General features: G+C 44.4%; 1 protein-coding gene across 2 annotated transcripts in view; it reads left to right on the top strand.

Annotated features, from left to right (window-relative positions):
* Window positions 1-20,969, top strand: part of MAP3K3 (mitogen-activated protein kinase kinase kinase 3) — a 42,303-nt gene extending 21,334 nt beyond the window's left edge. The window contains exons 4-17 of one of the 2 annotated variants that reach the window (XR_008849230.1): window positions 4,124-4,223; window positions 4,761-4,874; window positions 7,337-7,454; window positions 7,886-8,019; window positions 8,175-8,248; window positions 11,172-11,239; window positions 11,324-11,416; window positions 11,610-11,801; window positions 12,943-13,091; window positions 13,473-13,604; window positions 14,694-14,823; window positions 15,208-15,385; window positions 16,477-17,226; window positions 19,388-20,965. Coding sequence is in view for 1 of the 2 variants with exons in the window: in XM_056548205.1 (XP_056404180.1) it covers window positions 4,124-4,223; window positions 4,761-4,874; window positions 7,337-7,454; window positions 7,886-8,019; window positions 8,175-8,248; window positions 11,172-11,239; window positions 11,324-11,416; window positions 11,610-11,801; window positions 12,943-13,091; window positions 13,473-13,604; window positions 14,694-14,823; window positions 15,208-15,385; window positions 16,477-16,705 (1,711 nt within the window). In the remaining variant the exon portion in view is untranslated. Of the gene's footprint in view, window positions 1-4,123; window positions 4,224-4,760; window positions 4,875-7,336; window positions 7,455-7,885; window positions 8,020-8,174; window positions 8,249-11,171; window positions 11,240-11,323; window positions 11,417-11,609; window positions 11,802-12,942; window positions 13,092-13,472; window positions 13,605-14,693; window positions 14,824-15,207; window positions 15,386-16,476 lie in introns of both variants that reach the window. The other variant, XM_056548205.1, reaches the window with a different exon arrangement.
* Window positions 20,970-21,483: the final 514 nt, after the last annotated feature.

Below are 21,483 nucleotides of genomic sequence, written 5' to 3'. Positions count from 1 at the left end.
AATGTCAGTCATTAGTGTCCCCTCATCTCTCCCTGTGTCACAATCATTAGTGTCCCCTCATCTCTCCCTTTGTGTCAGTCATTAGTGTCCCCTCATCTCCCCCTTTGTGTCAGTCATTAGTGTCCCCTCATCTCCCCCTTTGTGTCAGTCATTAGTGTCCCCTCATCTCTCCCTGTGTCAGTCATTAGTGTCCCCTCATCTCTCCCAGTGTCACTGTAATTAGTGTCCCCTCATCACTCCCTGTGTCACAGTCATTAGTGTCCCCTCATCTCTCCCTTTGTGTCAATCATTAGTGTCCCCTCATCTTTCCCTTTGTGTCAGTCATTAGTGTCCCCTCATCTCTCCCTTTGTGTCAGTTATTAGTGTCCCCTCATCTCTCCCTGTGTCAGTCATTAGTGTCCCCTCATCTCTCCCTGTGTCACAATCAGTGTCCCCCCCCCATCTCCCAATGTCAGTCATTAGTGTCCCCTCATCTCTCCCTGTGTCACAATCATCAGTGTCCCCCCATCTCCCAATGTCAGTCATTAGTGTCCCCTCATCTCTCCCTGTGTCACAATCATCAGTGTCCCCCCCCATCTCCCAATGTCAGTCATTAGTGTCCCCTCATCTCTCCCCGTGTCACAATCATCAGTGTCCCCTCATCTCTCCCAGTGTCACAGTCATTAGTGTCCCCTCATCTCTCCCTGTGTCACAATCATCAGTGTCCCCTCATCTCTCCCAGTGTCAGTCATCAGTGTCCCCTCATCTCTCCCTGTGTCAGTCATTAGTGTCCCCTCATCTCTCCCTGTGTCACAGTCATTAGTGTCCCCTCATCTCTCCCTGTGTCAGTCATTAGTGTCCCCTCATCTCTCCCCGTGTCACAATCATCAGTGTCCCCTCATCTCCCAATGTCAGTCATCAGTGTCCCCTCATCTCTCCCTGTGTCACAATCATCAGTGTCCCCTCATCTCCCAATGTCAGTCATTAGTGTCCCCTCATCTCTCCCTTTGTGTCACAGTCATTAGTGTCCCCTCATCTCCCCCCAGTCTGTATCAGTCATTACTGTCCCCTCATTAATCCTTATTGGAAAGGGCTGATAAAACTTGGGCACCACCACAAAATTAGTTGCCCTAGTCAAGCCCTGGTCTACACTATATCAAAGTACTAGTGCATAAATACTCATAGCAGCAAACAATAGAAAGGACACAAGTTACAATTCGTACATACTGGCTTGGAAGGGAAGGACGTCTAAGGAAACTAGAGGAATGGAGCTGAGAAACTCCCATCCACATAATATCTTTATGCATCTATAAATATTATCATCCAGGGACACCTTTCAGATTGTGTTAGTTTTCCAGGTTGACATTTTTGGTATAGCTCTGAGCTCTTGGCTTATCACCAGAGCAGTACAGACAGAATATGTCTTTTTTGTCTTAAAGTTAAATGTTCAAGTATGGATATTTACTTTGAGTCTAAATAGACTCAGTAAGATCTTAAAGGGGCACTCCGCCCCTGGAAATCTGTCTGATAGAAGAGGGCCTGGCCGCTGGGACCCCCTGCGATCTCCGGAACGTTCATGTTCAGAACGCCGGGTTCATGCGGCTTTGGTTCTGACGTCACGCCACATCCGCTCCATTCATGCCTAGGGGCGGGGGGGGGGACGTTTTGATGGCTGTGGTCGCTCGTCACGCCCCCTCCCATTGACATGAATCCTTTGGATAAGGGATACGATGTCCAGGGGCAGAGTACCCCTTTAATATATTTTATAGAGGTCACTACTGTTTTTATCACAGATCTGCAAATCACTTGTATAGACCTAAAGGGAATGTGTCATCAGAAAACATATCCTCTAAATCATGTTTTTTTATTCATTTTCCATATTCTAAAATAATCCTGAAATGCAGTTTTCTGTCTGGTCACAGAGACTCCCTGTTCTGTCAGTGATGATAAGGCTGCTGGAAAGTGATCTGTACAGCATTACAGCCAAAGGTGACACTAATACTAAGACGGACAGATAAGACAATAGCAGCTTGGCCTCTCCTCCCCTGTGGAATAACCTCTACCCATGTCACCAAGAATCTAGGCAATACATTCATTTAAGTGGGATTTCCAGTTTGTTTAAAAAATAAGCTGCAGGTAACTAGGGCTATAAAATAACTAACTATACCGTACGCTTTCCGCCTGGTCCAGTCTTTGTTCCTCGTTCTGCTCCGGTGCTGGATGAGGCGCTCTCCCTGTGGTCCTGATGACATTCAGACCCTTCTGCATACAGTCCCTTAGGATTCAGTGAATTCAGAACATCTATGGTATGGAAAGCGCCAATGCTAGACTGTTTAGAGTGAGAATGGTGTTCTTAGTGGTGTAAACAGCTTTCAGACCTCGGCAGCACAGATACTAATCAGGATCACAAAACCAGCACACTGAACACCAATGAAACCTGGGAACTGTTAAGTGGACCTGAGGAAGGCATTAGTGAATGCCGAAACGCGTTGTCCCCAATAAAGCTATTCGTTGTCCTGTGCCGCCTGAGTCTGTCTTGCCTGCAATCTAAGCAGCACCTCCATATACCGGGTGTTTCCCCATATTTCGCTCTCTTGTGGACCCTTTATCGGCTTCCTTGTTATCAAGTCAAATACCGTACTGATCCACTTCGCCATCAACATCACAGTTATACCCAACTGTTTAACCCAGATAAGGTCAGTATATCACTGCGGTGTGGTGGAGAGTGCACAGCAGTAGATGTACTTCATCAGGGAGCGTCTCCTGAGGTTTTTTTTTCTCTCCCTTGATTCTGACAGCATTAAGAGAGCTCCTGAGCTTCCTCTAGTGGAGTGATCCCCGACCTGTGTGTCTCCAGCTGTTGCAAAATTGCAACTCCCCACATGCTGGGCGACGTAGTTGTTGCAAATGTTAAATACAAACAATGAATAGAGGTGAAAGAGAGGAGCAGCCAAACAGTAGAACCAGTAAAGCAGCGTAAGTGACAAGTGAACATACAACTAATTATAATTGGGGGTCAATGAAGTACTCTTGTTTTACATGTAACATACTGCACTGCTTCTCTTTGGCACAAATCCAGCCCCCATAGGCTCCACACTCCAGGTAATCAGAGAGACGCTACCAGTGACAAGATAACAAGTACCCAGTGCATGTAAACATCACTTGTCTATCATATGGGGCTGCCTCTGTACCCCATGCAGGGAATTTTCAGCTCTTTATCATAAAAACAGATTTAAGGAGTTACCCATGATCAGAAAAGCATTCTTGCGCTATCCCTGTCCTCAGGTTGTATTTGGTATTACAACCTGGCTCTGCTTACTTAAAGGGGTACTCCGCCCCTAGGCATATTAACCCCTACCCAAAGGATCGGGCATAAGATGTCTGATCGTGGGGGTCCGGCCACTAGGACCCCCCACGATCTCCAGGCCAGGACCGCAGCATTCTAAACACGGAAGCCTGGGGCTACTGTGTTCTTGATGCCACACCACGCCCTTTCCATTCCGTGTTCAGAATGCCACAGTTCAGGCCAGAGATCGTAGGGGGTCCCAGTGGCCGGACTCAACCCCAACCCCACCCCTGTGATCTGACATCTTATCCCTTATCCTTTGGATAGGGTATAAGATGTCTAAGGGCGGAGTACCCCTTTAAATAGAACTGGGCTGCAATACCACACACAGCCTGACAATAGTGTTTCTGCAAGAATGCAGCTATGTTTTTCTAATTCTGAATAATTCAACATACGTGGTCCAGCGTTAGGACACTGGTGCCTGATGAAGGGCCCGGTCCGGGCTGGAAACGCTGTATTGTTGCGTTGCATGTTTACAGTGAAGCTCCTGAGCCAGATGTCCCATTTTTCCTGTGTCCTAACGTTGGACCACGTATGTTGAATTGCTGACCGGTGGACTGCTGAGATCACTGGAGGGACCTGGGCTGCTGACTGTTCGCATTTAATCCATGCGCTCCGAGGTGTTGTGCCCTGAGCATAAATAACCCCTTCTGGTAAGAGGCCATTTTTATCCATCCAGTGTCTTTCTTCAGAAGGTGCGCACCCCTCTTTTTTTGTCCTTTTTGTTTCCACACTAATTCTGAATAATGCCATTATTTAATTATCTAATTTAAATCTCTTGGCTTCTCTGTCTCTCAGGATCTTGCAGTTTCCTCGTCCTGTAAAATTTGAAGATGTAGAACAGAAAGTGAAATTTGTCTTTGGGCAGCAGATGGACCTACATTACATGAACAATGAGGTAAGATTGGCGTGCAGTAAAAGTAGTGTTAAATCTCGTCATCCAGAAAACCTCATAATACTGCACAACTGTATTAATGTAGATTGTTTTAGCCTAGAACAGTGGTCTTCAACCTGCGGACCACCAGATGTTGCAAAACTACAATTCCCAGCATGCCCGGACAGCCAACGGCTGTCCGGGCATGCTGGGAGTTGTAGTTTTGCAACATCTGGAGGTCCGCAGGTTGAAGACCACTGGCCTAGAAGAAGAATCCTAGGTGTTTTGTGGGCAGCAGTTCAGACATTTTGTCCATGCTGGTTCTTATTTGCGATGCCACTGTTGACATCTGGGTGCAGTAGTATTCACTAAAGGGCAGTATTTGATGTCTAACCTTTTGGGTTAGGGGTAAGGGTCTTGATGGTCACACACACACGGCCTCCCACAAGTCCAGCCCCATAGAAAGTACTAGACCAGACTTTGATCACTGAATAGTAGACCTTTCTATTCTTGCAGTCAAGTAATACTGTCTAATATCCCTTACTCTTTTTTTTTTTGCAGCTGTCTATACCCCTTAGAAGTCAGGATGATCTTGACAAGGCAGTGGATCTCTTAGATCGAAGTTCCAGTATGAAAAGTCTTCGGATTCTGCTTCTCTCCCATGACAGGAACCATGTATGACCTCATTATGTATTTTCCATGTTGTGTTGCCATCGCAGTTCTCATCAAAGGACCATTCCACCCTAAACTGAGTAAAAGGTCATACTTTACTAGAGATGAGCGAACTTACAGTAAATTCGATTCGTCACAAACTTCACGGCAGTTGATGACTTTTCCTGCATAAATTAGTTCAGCTTTCCGGTGCTCCCGTGGGCTGGAAAAGGTGGATACAGTCCTAGGAGACTCTTTCCTAGGAATGTATCCACCTTTTCCAGCCCACCGGAGCACCTGAAAGCTGAACTAATTTATGCAGGAAAAGTCATCAACTGCCGAGCCGAGAAGTTCGTGACGAATCGAATTTACAGTAAGTTCGCTCATCTCTATACTTTACATTAGAGCTGTAACAACTAATCGATAAAATCGATTAAATTCGATAACGGGATTCGAATAATCGTCTGATTTCTTGTCCGCGGCCAGGAGGCTGCTACGGTCAGGCGCGAGTCCCGAAAATCCCGCTGCAGCCTCAGTGACAGTGAGTCACTATGGAAATTGTATCGCCCGACGCCCGGGACATGCAGTTCCGGGTGCCGGGCAGGTGAATTCTTCAGGCATTTAGCCCTGTGTCGGGCAAGCAGGGCCAAATGCCAGAGGAATTCACATATAACGGGGCAATCGGTTTTGCCCTGTAAGTAAACTCCTATAGGCTGCAGCTGTGTACTGCAGTCTATAGCAAGCCGCGCAGGATGACAGCGACCCGGCTTAGGCGCGTGTGATGACGTCACTCATCGCGCACCTCCGTCCGGACCAAGGATGCAGTCCAATACCAACAATGACCGCCGGGCCCCTAAGCCTGCCGGATCGCACATGGGGGCGGAGTACAGGTAGCAGGGGATCAGAGAGGAGGGGAGGTATGGTAATAGTGTGGTACAGGAGAGGAGAGGGGGTTGGGCTGAATTGTGACACGGGGCATCAGAGAGGGTGAATATGACAACACGGGGCAACAGAGGGGGGGTGGATATAATGAAAGAGGGGGCATCAGAGGGGGGAAATATTGACACGGGGCATCAGAGGGGGGTATAATGACACAAAGGGGATCAGAGGGGGTGAATATAATGACACAGGAGTCATTAGAGGGGGTAGGGGTATAAATGGCATAGGGGGCATCAGAGGGGGTAAATATAATGACCCATGGCACCGGGGGGGGGGGGGTATATAATGAAAGAGGGGCATCAAAGGGGGGGATATATTGACACAGGGGGCATCAGAGGGGGGGTATAATGCCACAGGGGCATCAGAGGGGGGGGGGGTATATAATGATACAGGAGTCATTAGAGGGGGAGGGGGTATAATGGCACAGGGAGCATCAGAGGGGGTGAATATAATGGCCCTACTTAATAAAGTGTGTGCAGTGCACAACGCTTTACCCATTGGAGTATGTGCAGAGCATTGCACCCGTGTGCCTGTAGTACAGACACAAGGGTGCAATGCTCTGCACATACCCCAATGAGTAAAGCAGTGTGTATGTAGTACATATACACTGATATACACATGTTAGTATGTGCAGAGCATTGCATCCTAGTGTTTATAGTACTACAGACATGGGTCGGGTGCAATGCTCTGCAGTTACATATCTGATACTGCCGCACGGGTAACTGTCTGAACTATTAAAATTAAATGTTAGTAAATCATTAACATATTATTTTAATAGTTCAGACAGTTACCCATGCGGCATTTTGACTTTTTTTTCCGAACGATGAAATAATCGACAACTAATCGATTATTAAAATAATCGTTAGCTGCAGCCCTACTTTACATATAAGGCAGTGGTTCCCAACCAGGGTGCCTCCAGCTGTTGCAAAACTTCAACGCCTGAACAGCCAAAGGCTGTCCGGGCATGCTGTGAGTTGTAGTTTTGCAACAGCTGGAGGCACCCTGGTTGGAAAACATTGATATATGGTGACGTCAGAGTTTCTACACTAAGCTGCAGTCAGGCCTTGGCTTTTCAGGGTCCTTTTTAGAAGGTTGGAAATGTGACTTTCCTGCGTCTCTGTAAATTATCATAGTTAAGTCTTCCCCATTGAAGTGTTTTCCAGTACACAGTGGTTCTTACTTTACACATATATTACAGCAAAGTATAGCAGTTAGGGGTCCAGCCATCAGTGGAGAAGTGTCCTTGCATAAAATGGCTTTAATGCTTTGAGAGCCTTTGGTGGTTTCTGTAAATTTCTATTCATTACCAGGGGAGTGACTTCACATACAGACACTACTCCATTGACAGGTGTAACCATTCTCATCATTCTGTTTGTGGCCCCAATTGTGACTGGAGAAGTGGCCATGTATGTGCGTCTTAGTCGCATGTCTCCTTTTCAAAACCACTACCTTTCATAAGGCATCGGTATATTCCACTCAACACTTGAATGTATGTTATCAATTGTGTCAGGGCTCCATTTAACATTGTATTTTATTTTTTTTAATAGACATCCTCGCCCCACTCAGGGGTCCATAAACAAGTGCGGATCAAGGCCTCACAGTCTTTGGGTGATGTTAATACAGCATATCATTCTGCAGAGACCCGGAGCCGACATCTGTCTGTCAGTGAGTAACTGCCAGGGATTCAGACTATCCTCTAAAGCAGGGTTCTACAACTGAGGAAGGGTGGTACAGCACCCGAAACGCGTCTTGCTTTAATCCGTTATTTTATTCAATAAACTAGTTTTTATTTAAGAAAGAGGAACCTCCTTTTATTCACTGTTTGGTGATAGCACCTAGTGGAGACAGTCCTTTTTATCCTCTCTTCTCTGCTAAAGCAGGGTTGTCCAACCTGTAACTCTACAGCTGTTGCAAAACTACAACTCCGCTCTCAGGGCAGGGTGAAAGTTGCAGTTTTGCAACAGCTGAAAAGCCACAGGTTGAAGAACATTGCTGCAAAGCAAATCACCAAAGTTTTAATTACACTTGGCCCCTCACCACCTTAACGTTATGTTACTTATATAAACATGTCCTCATGTTATTTCCTTTGTTTGCAGGTTCACAGAATGCTGGACGCAGCTCCCCACCTCCTGGCTACATTCCGGAGAGACAGCAAAGGATTGCACGACAGGGCTCCTATACCAGCATCAACAGCGAGGGCGAGTTCATCCCCGAGACTAATGATCAATGTGTAAGTCTGAGCCTGACTTAGAGAATTGTGTTCGCTTATACCCAGCTTTCCCCAGTTGTCCTACTCCTATTGATGTCTATAGGAATTTCTCATCACTGAAAATGGTGGATTTATTTATTGAATTCAAAGCCACTAACCTAACTTTTCTGATCTAGATGCTGGACCCTCTGAGCAGTACAGAGAATTCCATATCTGGAAGTTGCCAGTCTCTGGACCAATCAGATGACAGGTATTAAAACCGTATATATGTATACAGTATAGCTTAAGACTAGAGATGAGAAAACATGGGGGGGGGTCTGCTATCAGACTGTCGCATTCATTTCAGTAGAACTGGATAGACATTACAATCCCACTGAAGTAAGAATTCTGATTACTGATGTGAAAGGCCACAGTATTCAGAGGAGCCATGTGGCCCATTTTTATTAGGGATCAATAAGCTTTTTATGGGCACTGACTCCCTACTGACTTGTGACTTGTCCAGAGATGTGTATTTCTAAGCGTTTTGTCTAAGGCTAGAATTGATGCAGATTGCAGCAGAATACAGTTACAGCAAAGCACAAAGGCTGGCAAAAAAAAATCCAGGTATAAATTGAAATGTGGTGCAGATATTAAATCCACAGGATATCACACGTTTCTGTGAATTTCCCCCCTTTGGAATGCACAAGAAAAAGGTTGCCACAGTGTTAATCAAACCTGCAGCTTATTCTCGTAATCCATGAGAAAATTATAAATGGTGAAAATACAAATTAAGTTGCACTTTCCCAAGTGATACGCTCAGAATAAGGGACATAACACTTATGCATATTCAGCAGTTAACAGTTCACGAACGTTCTGCAGAAGGTTTATGGATCGGTCACTGATCACGAACGTTCTGCAGAAGGTTTATGGATCGGTCACTGATCACTACCGTACTGCAGAAGGTTTATGGATCGGTCACTGATCACGAACGTTCTGCAGAAGGTTTATGGATCGGTCACTGATCACTACCGTTCTGCAGAAGGTTTATGGATCTGTCACTGATCACTACCGTACTGCAGTAGGTTTATGGATCTGTCACTGATCACTACCGTTCTGCAGAAGGTTTATTGATCGGTCACTGATCACTACCGTTCTGCAGAAGGTTTATGGATCGGTCACTGATCACTACCGTTCTGCAGAAGGTTTATGGATCTGTCACTGATCACTACCGTACTGCAGAAGGATTATGGATCTGTCACTGATCACTACCGTACTGCAGAAGGTTTATGGATCTGTCACTGATCACTACCGTACTGCAGAACGATTATGGATCGGTCACTGATCACTACCGTACTGCAGTAGGTTTATGGATCTGTCACTGATCACTACCGTTCTGCAGAAGGTTTATGGATCTGTCACTGATCACTACCGTTCTGCACAAGGTTTATGGATCGGTCACTGATCACTACCGTTCTGCAGAAGGTTTATGGATCGGTCACTGATCACTACCGTACTGCAGAAGGTTTATGGATCTGTCACTGATCACTACCGTACTGCAGAACGATTATGGATCGGTCACTGATCACTACCGTACTGCAGTAGGTTTATGGATCGGTCACTGATCACTGCCGTACTGCAGAAGGTTTATGGATCGGTCACTGATCACTACCGTACTGCAGAAGGTTTATGGATCGGTCACTGATCACTACCGTACTGGAGAAGGATTATGGATCTGTCACTGATCACTACCATACTGCAGTAGGTTTATGGATCGGTCACTGATCACTGCCGTACTGCAGAAGGTTTATGGATCTGTCACTGATCACTGCCGTACTGCAGAAGGTTTATGGATCTGTCACTGATCACTACCGTACTGCAGAAGGTTTATGGATCTGTCACTGATCACTACCGTACTGCAGAACGATTATGGATCGGTCACTGATCACTACCGTACTGCAGTAGGTTTATGGATCTGTCACTGATCACTACCGTTCTGCAGAAGGTTTTTGGATCTGTCACTGATCACTACCGTTCTGCACAAGGTTTATGGATCGGTCACTGATCACTACCGTTCTGCAGAAGGTTTATGGATCGGTCACTGATCACTACCGTACTGCAGAACGATTATGGATCGGTCACTGATCACTACCGTACTGCAGTAGGTTTATGGATCGGTCACTGATCACTACCGTACTGCAGAACGATTATGGATCGGTCACTGATCACTACCGTACTGCAGTAGGTTTATGGATCGGTCACTGATCACTGCCGTACTGCAGTAGGTTTATGGATCGGTCACTGATCACTACCGTACTGCAGAACGATTATGGATCGGTCACTGATCACTACCGTACTGCAGTAGGTTTATGGATCGGTCACTGATCACTGCCGTACTGCAGAAGGTTTATGGATCGGTCACTGATCACTACCGTACTGCAGAAGGTTTATGGATCGGTCACTGATCACTACCGTACTGCAGAAGGTTTATGGATCGGTCACTGATCACTACCGTACTGCAGAAGGATTATGGATCTGTCACTGATCACTACCGTACTGCAGAAGGTTTATGGATCTGTCACTGCTCACTGCCGTACTGCAGAAGGTTTAAGGATCGGTCACTGATCACTACCGTACTGCAGAAGGTTTATGGATCTGTCACTGATCACTGCCGTACTGCAGAAGGTTTATGGATCTGTCACTGCTCACTGCCGTACTGCAGAAGGTTTAAGGATCGGTCACTGATCACTACCGTACTGCAGAAGGTTTAAGGATCGGTCACTGATCACTACCATACTGCAGTAGGTTTATGGATCGGTCACTGATCACTACCGTACTGCGGAAGGTTTATGGATCGGTCACTGATCACTACCGTACTGCAGAAGGATTATGGATCTGTCACTGATCACTGCCGTACTGCAGAAGGTTTATGGATCGGTCACTGATCACTACCGTACTGCAGAAGGTTTATGGATCGGTCACTGATCACTACCGTACTGCAGAAGGTTTATGGATCGGTCACTGATCACTACCGTACTGCAGAAGGATTATGGATCTGTCACTGATCACTACCGTTCTGCAGAAGGTTTATGGATCGGTCACTGATCACTACCGTTCTGCAGTAGGTTTATGGATCTGTCACTGATCACTACCGCTGCCTTTGCTGCTTTTGAGCTGTTTCTTTTGTGTCTCTTCAGCCCTTCGTTCAGGAAGTCTCGAATGTCAAGAGCTCAGAGTAATCCAGACAACAGGCAGGATTTCTCAGGTGCTAGGATAAGTCCTCTGTATGTTCACCATTAACCAGTGTTACTTTTTGGGAAATCTAAGATTTTCTTTCTCTCCGTTGTAGATCGTGAGAATCAGTTCTATGACAAAGCAGGAAAGGGTGGGACGTACCCTCGAAGATATCACGTGTCTGTTCACCATAAGGACTACAGTGATGGTGGGTGTTATTAGCTCAGGTTAAGAAGTCATCCTGTAATGTAGATGTATACTATGCTGTTCAGGAATATGGTAAAGCTGGGTGTCAGACCCTGTGATTTGGATCGCCACCCTGCTTTCCCAGAATTGCATATTCAAAATTACTTTCTACATCTGGTCTTTGAGTTTCACCCAGTGCCTTATTATGCTTTTAGGACGAAGAACATTCCCACGGATAAGGCGCCCTCAGGGCAATCTCTTCACCCTTGTGCCATCAAGTCGCTCTTTAAGCACCAATGGAGAAAACCTGGGCCTGTCTGTGCAATATCTGGAAGCTCGCAACCGACTGCGCAGTGCAGACAGCGAGAACACACTGGGCATACCAGAGAGGAATGTGCCCATCAAATGTAAAAAAAATATATAAACTAAAAGAGAATTGTCTTTAATAGTGTAGAATTATCTTCTTAAAAATTAGGGTCATGGTAGCTATAAAGTTACAGCTTTTAATATGCTCCAGAGCTGCATTCACGATACAGTTCTATAATGCACTGCTTTCTGCTGCGTTGCATTCTGGAAGGGTTAGTTTATATATTTGCTATTCTGCAGTAATCGTGTGAAGGACTATAGTTTCCAGGATACAGATAAAAACCAAAATGGTTGTCACTATACCTGCAACATCCTATTTCCTCCTGTCACTTGTGATATAAGCTGCTGACAGCACTAAAAGATAAATTTTAGGTATTTTGAATTCCCTGCAGCTGCTTTTTTCTATTACCTAAACCTGTTACATACCGCTAAAAAGTGCTCAATAAATAAGAGATACCAAATTATGCAATTAAGAATAGTCTACCATTTATATTATTCACCGTTACAGTTAAAAAATATGAAGAGCTGGAGGGAGGCAGACTGCCCTAAGTGTGGCGGAGCTGATGCTGATTTGATTCATTTGCTATGGATATGCCCAAAGGTTAAAGAATTCTGGGGTTTATTGAAAATAAACTCTATTTAGAGAAAGAATGGTCGGCGACTGAAGTGATTTTAGGCAATTTGAGTAAGGTCAGGATGGGCCGAGAGTTACTAATTCGGATATTTATGTTGGCCAAGGTTGTGATCCTCAGAGGGCTCTTAGGTAATAGGGGTCCAAGTGTCATCGAGTGGGAGAAGTTAGTTTTGAAAATCCAAAAGTATGAAGAATGGAGGGTCGGTGGGTCTAAGAGAAGACTTAAAAACTTTAGATCGACATGGGTAGATTGGGAAGATAAAGAATTAATTTGCTTTCTTTCTTTTCTTTTTTCCCCCTCTTCTGGTGGCAGGGGTGGGGGTGGTGGTGGTGGGGGGGGGGGGGGTAATGTAATGTGTCTTTGGTGAAATATGAGAATTGTGTTTAATTTTTTAAAACCTGTTACATACAGTTGTAAATATGAATACAGGGATTGCTCAGAATGCAGATTACTTATATAGGCAATAGGTGCTAAACTTTGCTATTGTTTTATGTGCAATTTATGGTGAAAGCTTTCTGAAGTGTTATTGTTTTATCTTCGATTTCAGCTCCCAGTGCTCCTATAAACTGGCGTCGGGGAAAGCTCCTGGGGCAGGGGGCCTTCGGTCGGGTTTATCTGTGTTATGATGTGGACACAGGACGGGAGCTGGCAGCTAAGCAGGTTCAATTTGATCCAGACAGTCCAGAAACAAGCAAGGTCAGTAGAACCCTTTTTTCTTTCTAATCCCATTTACTGAGTTAGGCCTTGTTCAAACCGTGTGTTGTTTTTTTTTTGTTTTCATATTTTAGTTTTTACATGTGACTTCCCTATGTACTGTAACTGCTCTTAGGATTCCCTCCTAGCTAGGACAGTATTAAACACTGCTGCAGACTCTGATCATTGATAAAATCCTCCCAACATTGAATACCACCATGCACCTTTGGGGTACACTCACACATGGAGGGTCTGCTTCAGATTTTAACTAATTGGAACTATATCCACAACAAATCTGCAACATATCCGCTATGTGTGAAAATACCTTTTATGATGGCTTAAATGCAGACATTTAACATGTTCCTCTGTGGTCTGTTCCTACAGGAGGTAAGTGCACTGGAGTGTGAGATCCAGCTGCTGAAGAATCTGCATCACGAAAGAATTGTACAGTATTATGGTTGTTTACGGGACAAAGGCGAGAAGACGCTGACTATTTTTATGGAGTATATGCCAGGGGTGAGTGGTACATTATTTTCAGGTATGCTCACATGCATATCCTTCTCTCAGAATATAGTATCCTGCTATCTGTTTAGAAACTAATTTGCAAACTTAGGATATGTTCACACTGGGGAATCTCCACCTGCAGAATTCCGCAAGCAGAACTTCTGTTCTGTGGCCAAAATACTTCGGCGGTAGGATTGCGTGGCACTGCGCCGTCACCATTGACAGCTATGCAGTGCTCGCAGGCTGCCACGCAAAGATTGAACATGTTCTTTCTTTGCACTGAACAATTTCAGTGGCGGAATTGTCCCCCGGTGAAATTCCTCAGTGTGAACGGGTCTCGCGGAATACCCATTCACACTGATGTTAAAGTTCACGCCGCGGAGTTCCACAGGAATTAAGTAGTGTGACCATACCCTTTACAGGGAACAGGGTTTCTTGAAGGAACTGGCCGAGCTATGTATTATGTAGACAGTCCACAAACATTAATGGCACTGTGTAATGCTGGATGTCTCAGTTGGTGGCGCTGTAGGAGAACTGAACACTTCCTGCTAGATTCTAATCTTTGGGACACCAATCGTAGGATAACTATGTGGTCAGTTTATAGTCAGGGGTCATTTTAATAAAAAGTGGTTTGAAGCAGAGAACCCCTTCAAAGAGATATGTGAAAAGCAGAATTTAGTGTGAAGGAATGAGCACTGTATCTAATTCATACATTCTCATGGGTAGAAACAAAATTTTTTGTGCTTCATTATGAAGTCTGTAATAAGGGGCTGTATGAATTTAGTCATTCTTTTCCAGAAAAAGTGCCACTCTCGCCTATAGGCTGTGGCTGGTTGTGCAAGTTCTCTTTATTTACTCCAGTGCAATACTAGGCACAGCCCAAAATCTCATAATTTCCTTTATCCATACTAGTTAAAATGTAAAACGCGTGTGCTTATTACCCGGGGTCCTCTGTCACCTCAGGCAAACAGTTAATTTTGCTAGGGAAAGCCGCCTCAGTGGCATTGTGGGATTACATGGTGGCCACTCTTTCATATCATATTCCTTTTACATCATTTTTGTAAAAATTTCTTCACATACAGCCTGTTTTATTTTCCTTAGGGATCAGTGAAAGATCAGCTGAAAGCTTATGGAGCATTAACGGAAAATGTCACCCGTAGATACACCCGGCAGATCCTGGAGGGTGTTTCCTACCTACACAGCAACATGATTGTACACAGGGACATAAAGGGTAAGATCCTTGTGCTTTGGATACTCTCACAAATTAAAACCTCTGTTTTCTTCATCTTAGATTGGTTATCTGAAGATCCACAGAGTAGGTCATAAATATATTATTCAGCAGTCGGACCCCCACCAGTGAGAGTACAAGCTGTGTTTAGCAGTACCATACTGAGTGAATGGAGAAGCGATGCACATGCTCTACCACTGCTTTACTCCCTCTGGAGATGGTAGATCCCTGTCCTTGTGAGTGGTAAATGTCCCAGCAATCAGACCACCAAGGATCAGATACTTATCACTTATTTTGTACATAGGTGATGAGTTATTATATTGGGATAATCCCTTTAAAATCCCATGCATAGATATCGCCTCTTATTTGTCTTCACTTTTCTCCTAGGTGCCAACATCCTCCGGGACTCTGCTGGGAATGTTAAGCTGGGAGACTTTGGAGCCAGTAAGCGGCTTCAGACAATCTGCATGTCAGGAACAGGTATTCGGTCTGTGACAGGAACGCCATACTGGATGAGCCCGGAGGTGATCAGCGGGGAGGGTTATGGGAGGAAAGCTGATGTCTGGTAAGTCAGTCACTCTTGCCTAAAAAGTGTGAACGTCAGACTACCGATAATAGAAATAAAAAATGGCAAAAAAATGGGGTACAGTTACAATCCAATTACAGAGAGTATCGCAGTAATTACAAAAATACAGACTCACTGGGCCTATATGAAAGGTCATGAGAGTGACCTCACCGACCAGCCATAGAACAGGTATAAACGGCTAAGAGAGCAGATAACTGTTCTCCCCTTATCCTTGATTGTCACCAGTATCCACAAGGGTTTGCAGAGGGCGCCGGAGGGGAAATCCAAAGCTCATAAAATGGGTCAGGATATATGGAGAGAAGGAGAAAAAACTTTTCTAGCGCCTATGGATAACACATAATAACTTACTCCACTGAGGGGGATATGTGAACCATCCCCCCCACCCCCCTCCAGGTCTGCTTTAAGTATATAGCATAAGGGATCATCCCTGGGATTCACTCACTGTCTCTTCAAAGCTCATCAGTTATAGTACTCTAGGAGTTTCATCAAGCAAGGTGCATTTATTAAAATAAAAAAAGTGTATAAAGTACATAGGTGAGGCGGTGACCTCCTTCATCAGGCATATAAACGATGATGGTGCAATAGAGTGTAAACACTATAAATATATTCTCCCGCCTCATTGTTGGGGTCGACTGCTGCTGCGGAGTGTGGAGTTTTTTTGCTTATCTATGTGATCTCTGCATTGATACTCCCCTCATCCTTTCATCACTTTTTCCCTTTTCTCCTATAATACAGGTTAATGGGCAGCATTATAGTTATTTGGATCACAATGTTGCACATTTGTTACAAATGTGGCAAATATTTGCAGATAAAATTAAACTTAAAGTTTCGGACAAAAGACAAAGAATGGTGTCCAGATCCTGTGTAATATGTGCCTCACTGTCTATAGGACTACAGATATATAAAATCTGTATATGTATTAGCCATATGGACCATGCATATGTACCTACCCTCATTCTGCCAAATAATTCACACTACAAAAAAAATAATAATAATAATCTACCTGTATCTACTATAAGTCTTTGTCATCTACCTTCCTTCCTTTAACTCACCACCCATTCTTATCATAGGAGTCTGGGCTGCACCGTGGTGGAAATGCTAACAGAGAAGCCTCCCTGGGCAGAATATGAAGCCATGGCTGCCATTTTTAAAATTGCAACCCAGCCAACCAATCCTCACCTTCCGCCACACACATCAGAACAATGCCGGGACTTTGTAAAGCGGATACTGGTGGAAGCTCGGCAGAGGCCGTCTGCTGAGGAGCTTCTTCGGCATCCCTTTGCCCAGCTCACCTATTAAGTCTTCATCAAAGTGTCCTCCTTCCCTTGACCATGGATATTCTCCAGAGAGATGAACGTTGACTGTTGAGGGAAGACCATGGAGCATTTAATGAGACGCGATGACAATCTTCCCTCCAACCTTTTTCCCCTCCCCAACTACCTATCGCTGGCTGAGTCTAGAACAGGTTCTAGATCCAGCACAGGGTTGGGTCTGCATCAGTGTTAGAGCAGCAGAACAATGGATTATTTTTTTACCTTGAAGTGACTTTGATTCCTGGAAAAAGAGTTCCTTATGCTCCAAGCCAGAGACACAGTATAGAGGAATAGTGCATGATGACTTTCAGTAAAAACCTGCACTGTCCTTATCCTCCCATCATGAAGGAGTTCTTCCACATCTTAGACAAGTGCCTTAATGCCTCTTCAGCCAGGGAGCATAACTACGGCCCGGTGGCTTCTTCCTTTTGTCATGATGGAAAGTCCAAGCATTTCAGTCATGGTGAGGTAACCTGATGATAGCAGTATGTGACCTCTTGGCTTAAAGTAAGTTTCCCCCTTTTGAACAACATTTATGTTTTTACATCCAAATTTTACAATATTATCTTAACAGGGGTCGGGGCTCCAAATCTCCTGCTTCGCTTCACACAGCCATAGAGTTCAGTGATACAATTCTAGTTTCTTGCTGCCACCAATATGTGTAATTTAAAGGGAATCTGTCAACTCTATATCATGCTCAGCTGCAGACATGGGCAGATAGCTGATGGGGAAATACATGATTCCTGTCTTTTAGCTGATGGCTGTTTGAAAAGTTATAAAATGTTTTCTTTCCAAGCTTAAGTGTCATAGCGCCCTGGCTGGGCTGTAGCATGCACACCTCCTCCCTCCCCCACCCCTCTCTGCTTTACATGATTGATGTTCAGGGCTTAGTGCTGGAACCAAACCCTTCACATCAGTCAGAAGGAAAGTAGGGAGGAGGTGTGCATGCTGCAGCTTAGTGCTGCCTCTACGACTATTAAAAGGGGTACTCCACTGCCTCAGCCCTCGGAACATTTTGCTCCAAACGCTGGGTGCGAGCTGCAGGGGGTCGTGATGTCATGCCACACCCCCTCAATTCAAGTCTATGGGAGGGGCCGTGGCGGCATCCCTCACCCTGCGTTCTGAACAAAATGTTTCCGAATGCTGGGGCAGTGGAGTACCCCTTTAAGCTCATAAAAAAAGCATAATTCATATTAGTTATCTGCCTATGTCTACAGCTCTGAGCATGATATAAAACTGACAGATTCCCTTTAAGAGAAATCAGCATCCTGTATCATAGAGTTCAATAGAAACTGTATGCAGTGTTCTCTTTTTGGTGTTGGATGCAGGTGAAGGGTTATCCTAAGATCATAACTTATCCCCTATCCGTATAGGATAGGTTAATAAATATTTATATGATCATTGGGGTCTGCTTGGACCCCACTGATAATGAATGCAGAGGTCCCTTGTCGCCTGAGTGAATGAAGCGACATTGCGCATGATTGCCAGTTGCTTTAGTCACTTGCTGTAGGACTGATGAAGAGGTGAGAAGTTATAATCTGGAGATAACTGTATGTAGGGGATTTGGAGCTCTAGACGGTTATATAGAGCATCTTCCACTGTTGAGATATATTGGGAAAATAACCTGCACAGAATAGGAGTTATGTAAAAGCGAAGTGGTCTTCAGGGGGGGAATATTTACTTTTAACTTCCTGACCAACCTCCAATCCTAAGGTTTTTTTTACTTGCGGTTCAGCGTAGCGGGATCTCCTTACGGCGTGCCTTAGTGACAGGTATGTGATGTTTACAGTCCTAGTCTACATGCCAGTTTGACAAGGTATTTTTTGGTCTTATAGGTCTCTTACACCAAGTGTTTATCTTAGCTTTGTCTATGTATTAACACTTTTACATTTCCCCACATTAAGGTGGCATTCATACAGGGGGGAGTCCCATTGTTATTACAAAGTGCCCTGATATTGGACACCACAGTGATCAGCTTTAATGTGTAAGAAAACCCTACAGAAGTGTTCATTTTCCCCTTCTGTGCCTCCACAGGAGAAAATGAGCATTACATAATGGTCCTGTAATGTATGGATTCACTGAGTCCTCCATACCTAACACAATCTTTAAGATGAGGGTCCTTACTGGACGTGAAACCCACAACCCCCTTTTAAAAAAACTAGTCCAGTCCTGAAAAACATATTCCCTATCCTAAGGCCCCTGCGATCTCCCATATGGGGCCCCAGCAGCCCACGGGAAGGGGCGTGTTGACCACCACACGAAGCAGCGGCTGACACGCCCCCTGAGTACAACTCTATGGCAGAGTCGGGAGATCGCGGGGGGGGGGGGGGGGCCAGGGTTCGGACCTCCCGCGATCTGAAACTTATCCCCTATCCTTAGTATAGGTATAGGGGATCATTTTTTCAGGGCTGGACTACTCCTTTAACTATGAATGCCTTAGCAGGATTCCAAAAAAGAAAAATGGTTATCTATCTTTTAAGAGTATGCTTAAACATACTGTAAATGCTGCATATTTTATGCTGGTAAGTGAATAAAATCTGCAGCGTACTGTATATAGTACTTGTGAACATAGCCTAAGACTTGGTTAACATCTGCATCAGGTGTGCCTCTGAAACAGTTGTGAACCTTTCCTTATAAACTTTATTTTAATTCCTCTTTTATTTTCAAGATCTCTGCTTGCTGTCAGTGACTAGGAAGATTCATTTTCACATTCGTATGCAGAAAATTAGTACAAACAGAATATTTCTCGCATCTGTAACATTTCTGCAAGGTATTTTACTTTTGCTGATACATGTTTGTGCTGATACATATATGTAGATTACAGAGGATTGTCTATATCAGTGGTTCTCAACCTTTTTTTGCCTGAGTACCCCTTGACAGCCAATTCCTAAAAATGTTACCCCCCATATTAGAGACATTTTGTAATGCTTATAGTATAATTCATATGCTTTACTTTCCTCTATAACAGGCCCCCTGTTCTTCTCCCTATCTCCCCAGTCCCCCGATTTACAGGTGACGTCTTCTCTAACCGGAGTTGTTTACTTTTCTTCTCTATCTGGCCTAGACCGCCATTAAGATTTCTCCCATACAAGACTTCTCCACAGAACCAAACAAACAAACAAACATTTTAGGCCCTTTTCTGCAGTACAATATCCACCTATTTACAAACTCCCCATGTTTCTTGTCACACGCAGTATTAGTACCCGCTTTGCATCCCCATAAAGTTGTTAGGCCCCCTCTGTGCCCCCATATATAGCTATAGGCCCCCAAACTGCCCCCATATATAGTTTTAGGCCACCATACTGTCCCGCTTCGTTGCTCCTCTGGTCTGGGGACCTATTGTTATGGCTCCTAGCAGTAGGTCACCGGTCTGCAGGGGCAGTGGAGCAACAAATCTGATGGTAGTTACTGCCCACAGCAGCCCAGTGCCCGCGCTTCCCCTTTGCTGTCCTCCTGCGTCGCTCCTCGGTGCAGTGACGTCAGCCTAACATTTCTTTCAAAGTGGTCCAGAACAGTAACCAGTGGCTGTGGCTGCCATTACTGATTTTTTTTTCAAGTACCCCTGGAGAACTGCTAAGTACCCCTGGGGGTACTTGTACCCCAGATTGAGAACCACTGGTCTATGTAGTCTGCCTGGAGGAATGTAAACTAGCATCATAGTCCCATACACTGACAGTTTGCAAGATTTTCAAAGGAGGAAGGAAGACCTGAAGCAATCACTGTATAAGTTTCACAACTTTCTTAAATGCTTTTTGTAATTAGTTTTCACATAAAACTTTTTTGTATGTAGAAGTAAATGAACTGCACTTATCCTATATCCCCATATGACCCCATATAATCACTTTAGGGTGAGATCAAAGCATTTGGTAGCCATAGCAGATGTTAGTAGCTTTTGTATGGGGAATGGAGATTGCTTGGTTTGGTCTGAGGATCACATGTGTGATCTCCTGGAACCTAAGGTCTTGCCAGACATTGGTCAGTCTTTCTGTTATAGGATTTAAGGGTACAACAAGGATGATGATTAAAGGGGTACTCCGGTGGAAAACAATTTTTTTTTTATTTTTTTTTTATTTTTTTTTTTATTTTTTATAAATGAGCTGGTGCCAGAAAGTTACAGATTTGTAAATTACTTCTATTAAAAATTCTTAATCCTTCTTAGTACTTATTAGTGGCTGTATACTACAGAGGAAATTCTTTTCTTTTTGCATTTCTTTTCTGTCATGACCACAGTGCTCTCTGCTGACACCTGCAGAGCAGGAGAGGTTTGCTATGGGGATTTTCTCCTGCTCTGGACAGTTCCTGACATGGACAGAGGTGTCAGCAGAGAGCACTGTGGTCATGACAGAAATAAAAACAAAAAGAATTTCCTCTGTAGTATACAGCCACTAATAAGTACTGGAAGGATTAATTTACAAATCTGTTTAACTTTCTGGCACCAGTTGATTTAAAAAAAAAAGTTTTCCACCGGAGTACCCTTTTAAGGGTCTATTTACACGTACAGTATCCCGCGCATATTTGACTCCCAAGATCTGAAGCTATGTCCAGTCAATCAGTTTTTATATTGAAATCTGCAGCATCAAATCCTGTGCACCGGGACATTTGGATACTGTACGTGTGAATAATACCCTACAGTCATGCATGCCGTATTTTGCTGTGTATTTATTGCAGCTGATTTTGCTACCTATTGACTGCAATGGGTAGAACAATACGCAGCAAAATATGGCACATGTGACCCAACCCTTAGGCTACATTTAAAATAAGCAT

The sequence above is a fragment of the Hyla sarda genome, chromosome 12, assembly GCF_029499605.1.
Source record: "Hyla sarda isolate aHylSar1 chromosome 12, aHylSar1.hap1, whole genome shotgun sequence".
In the NCBI taxonomy this organism is placed as follows: Eukaryota; Metazoa; Chordata; class Amphibia; order Anura; family Hylidae; genus Hyla; species Hyla sarda.
The sequence above is the reverse complement of the archived record's forward strand: the minus strand, read 5'-3'. Positions and strand labels throughout refer to the sequence as shown.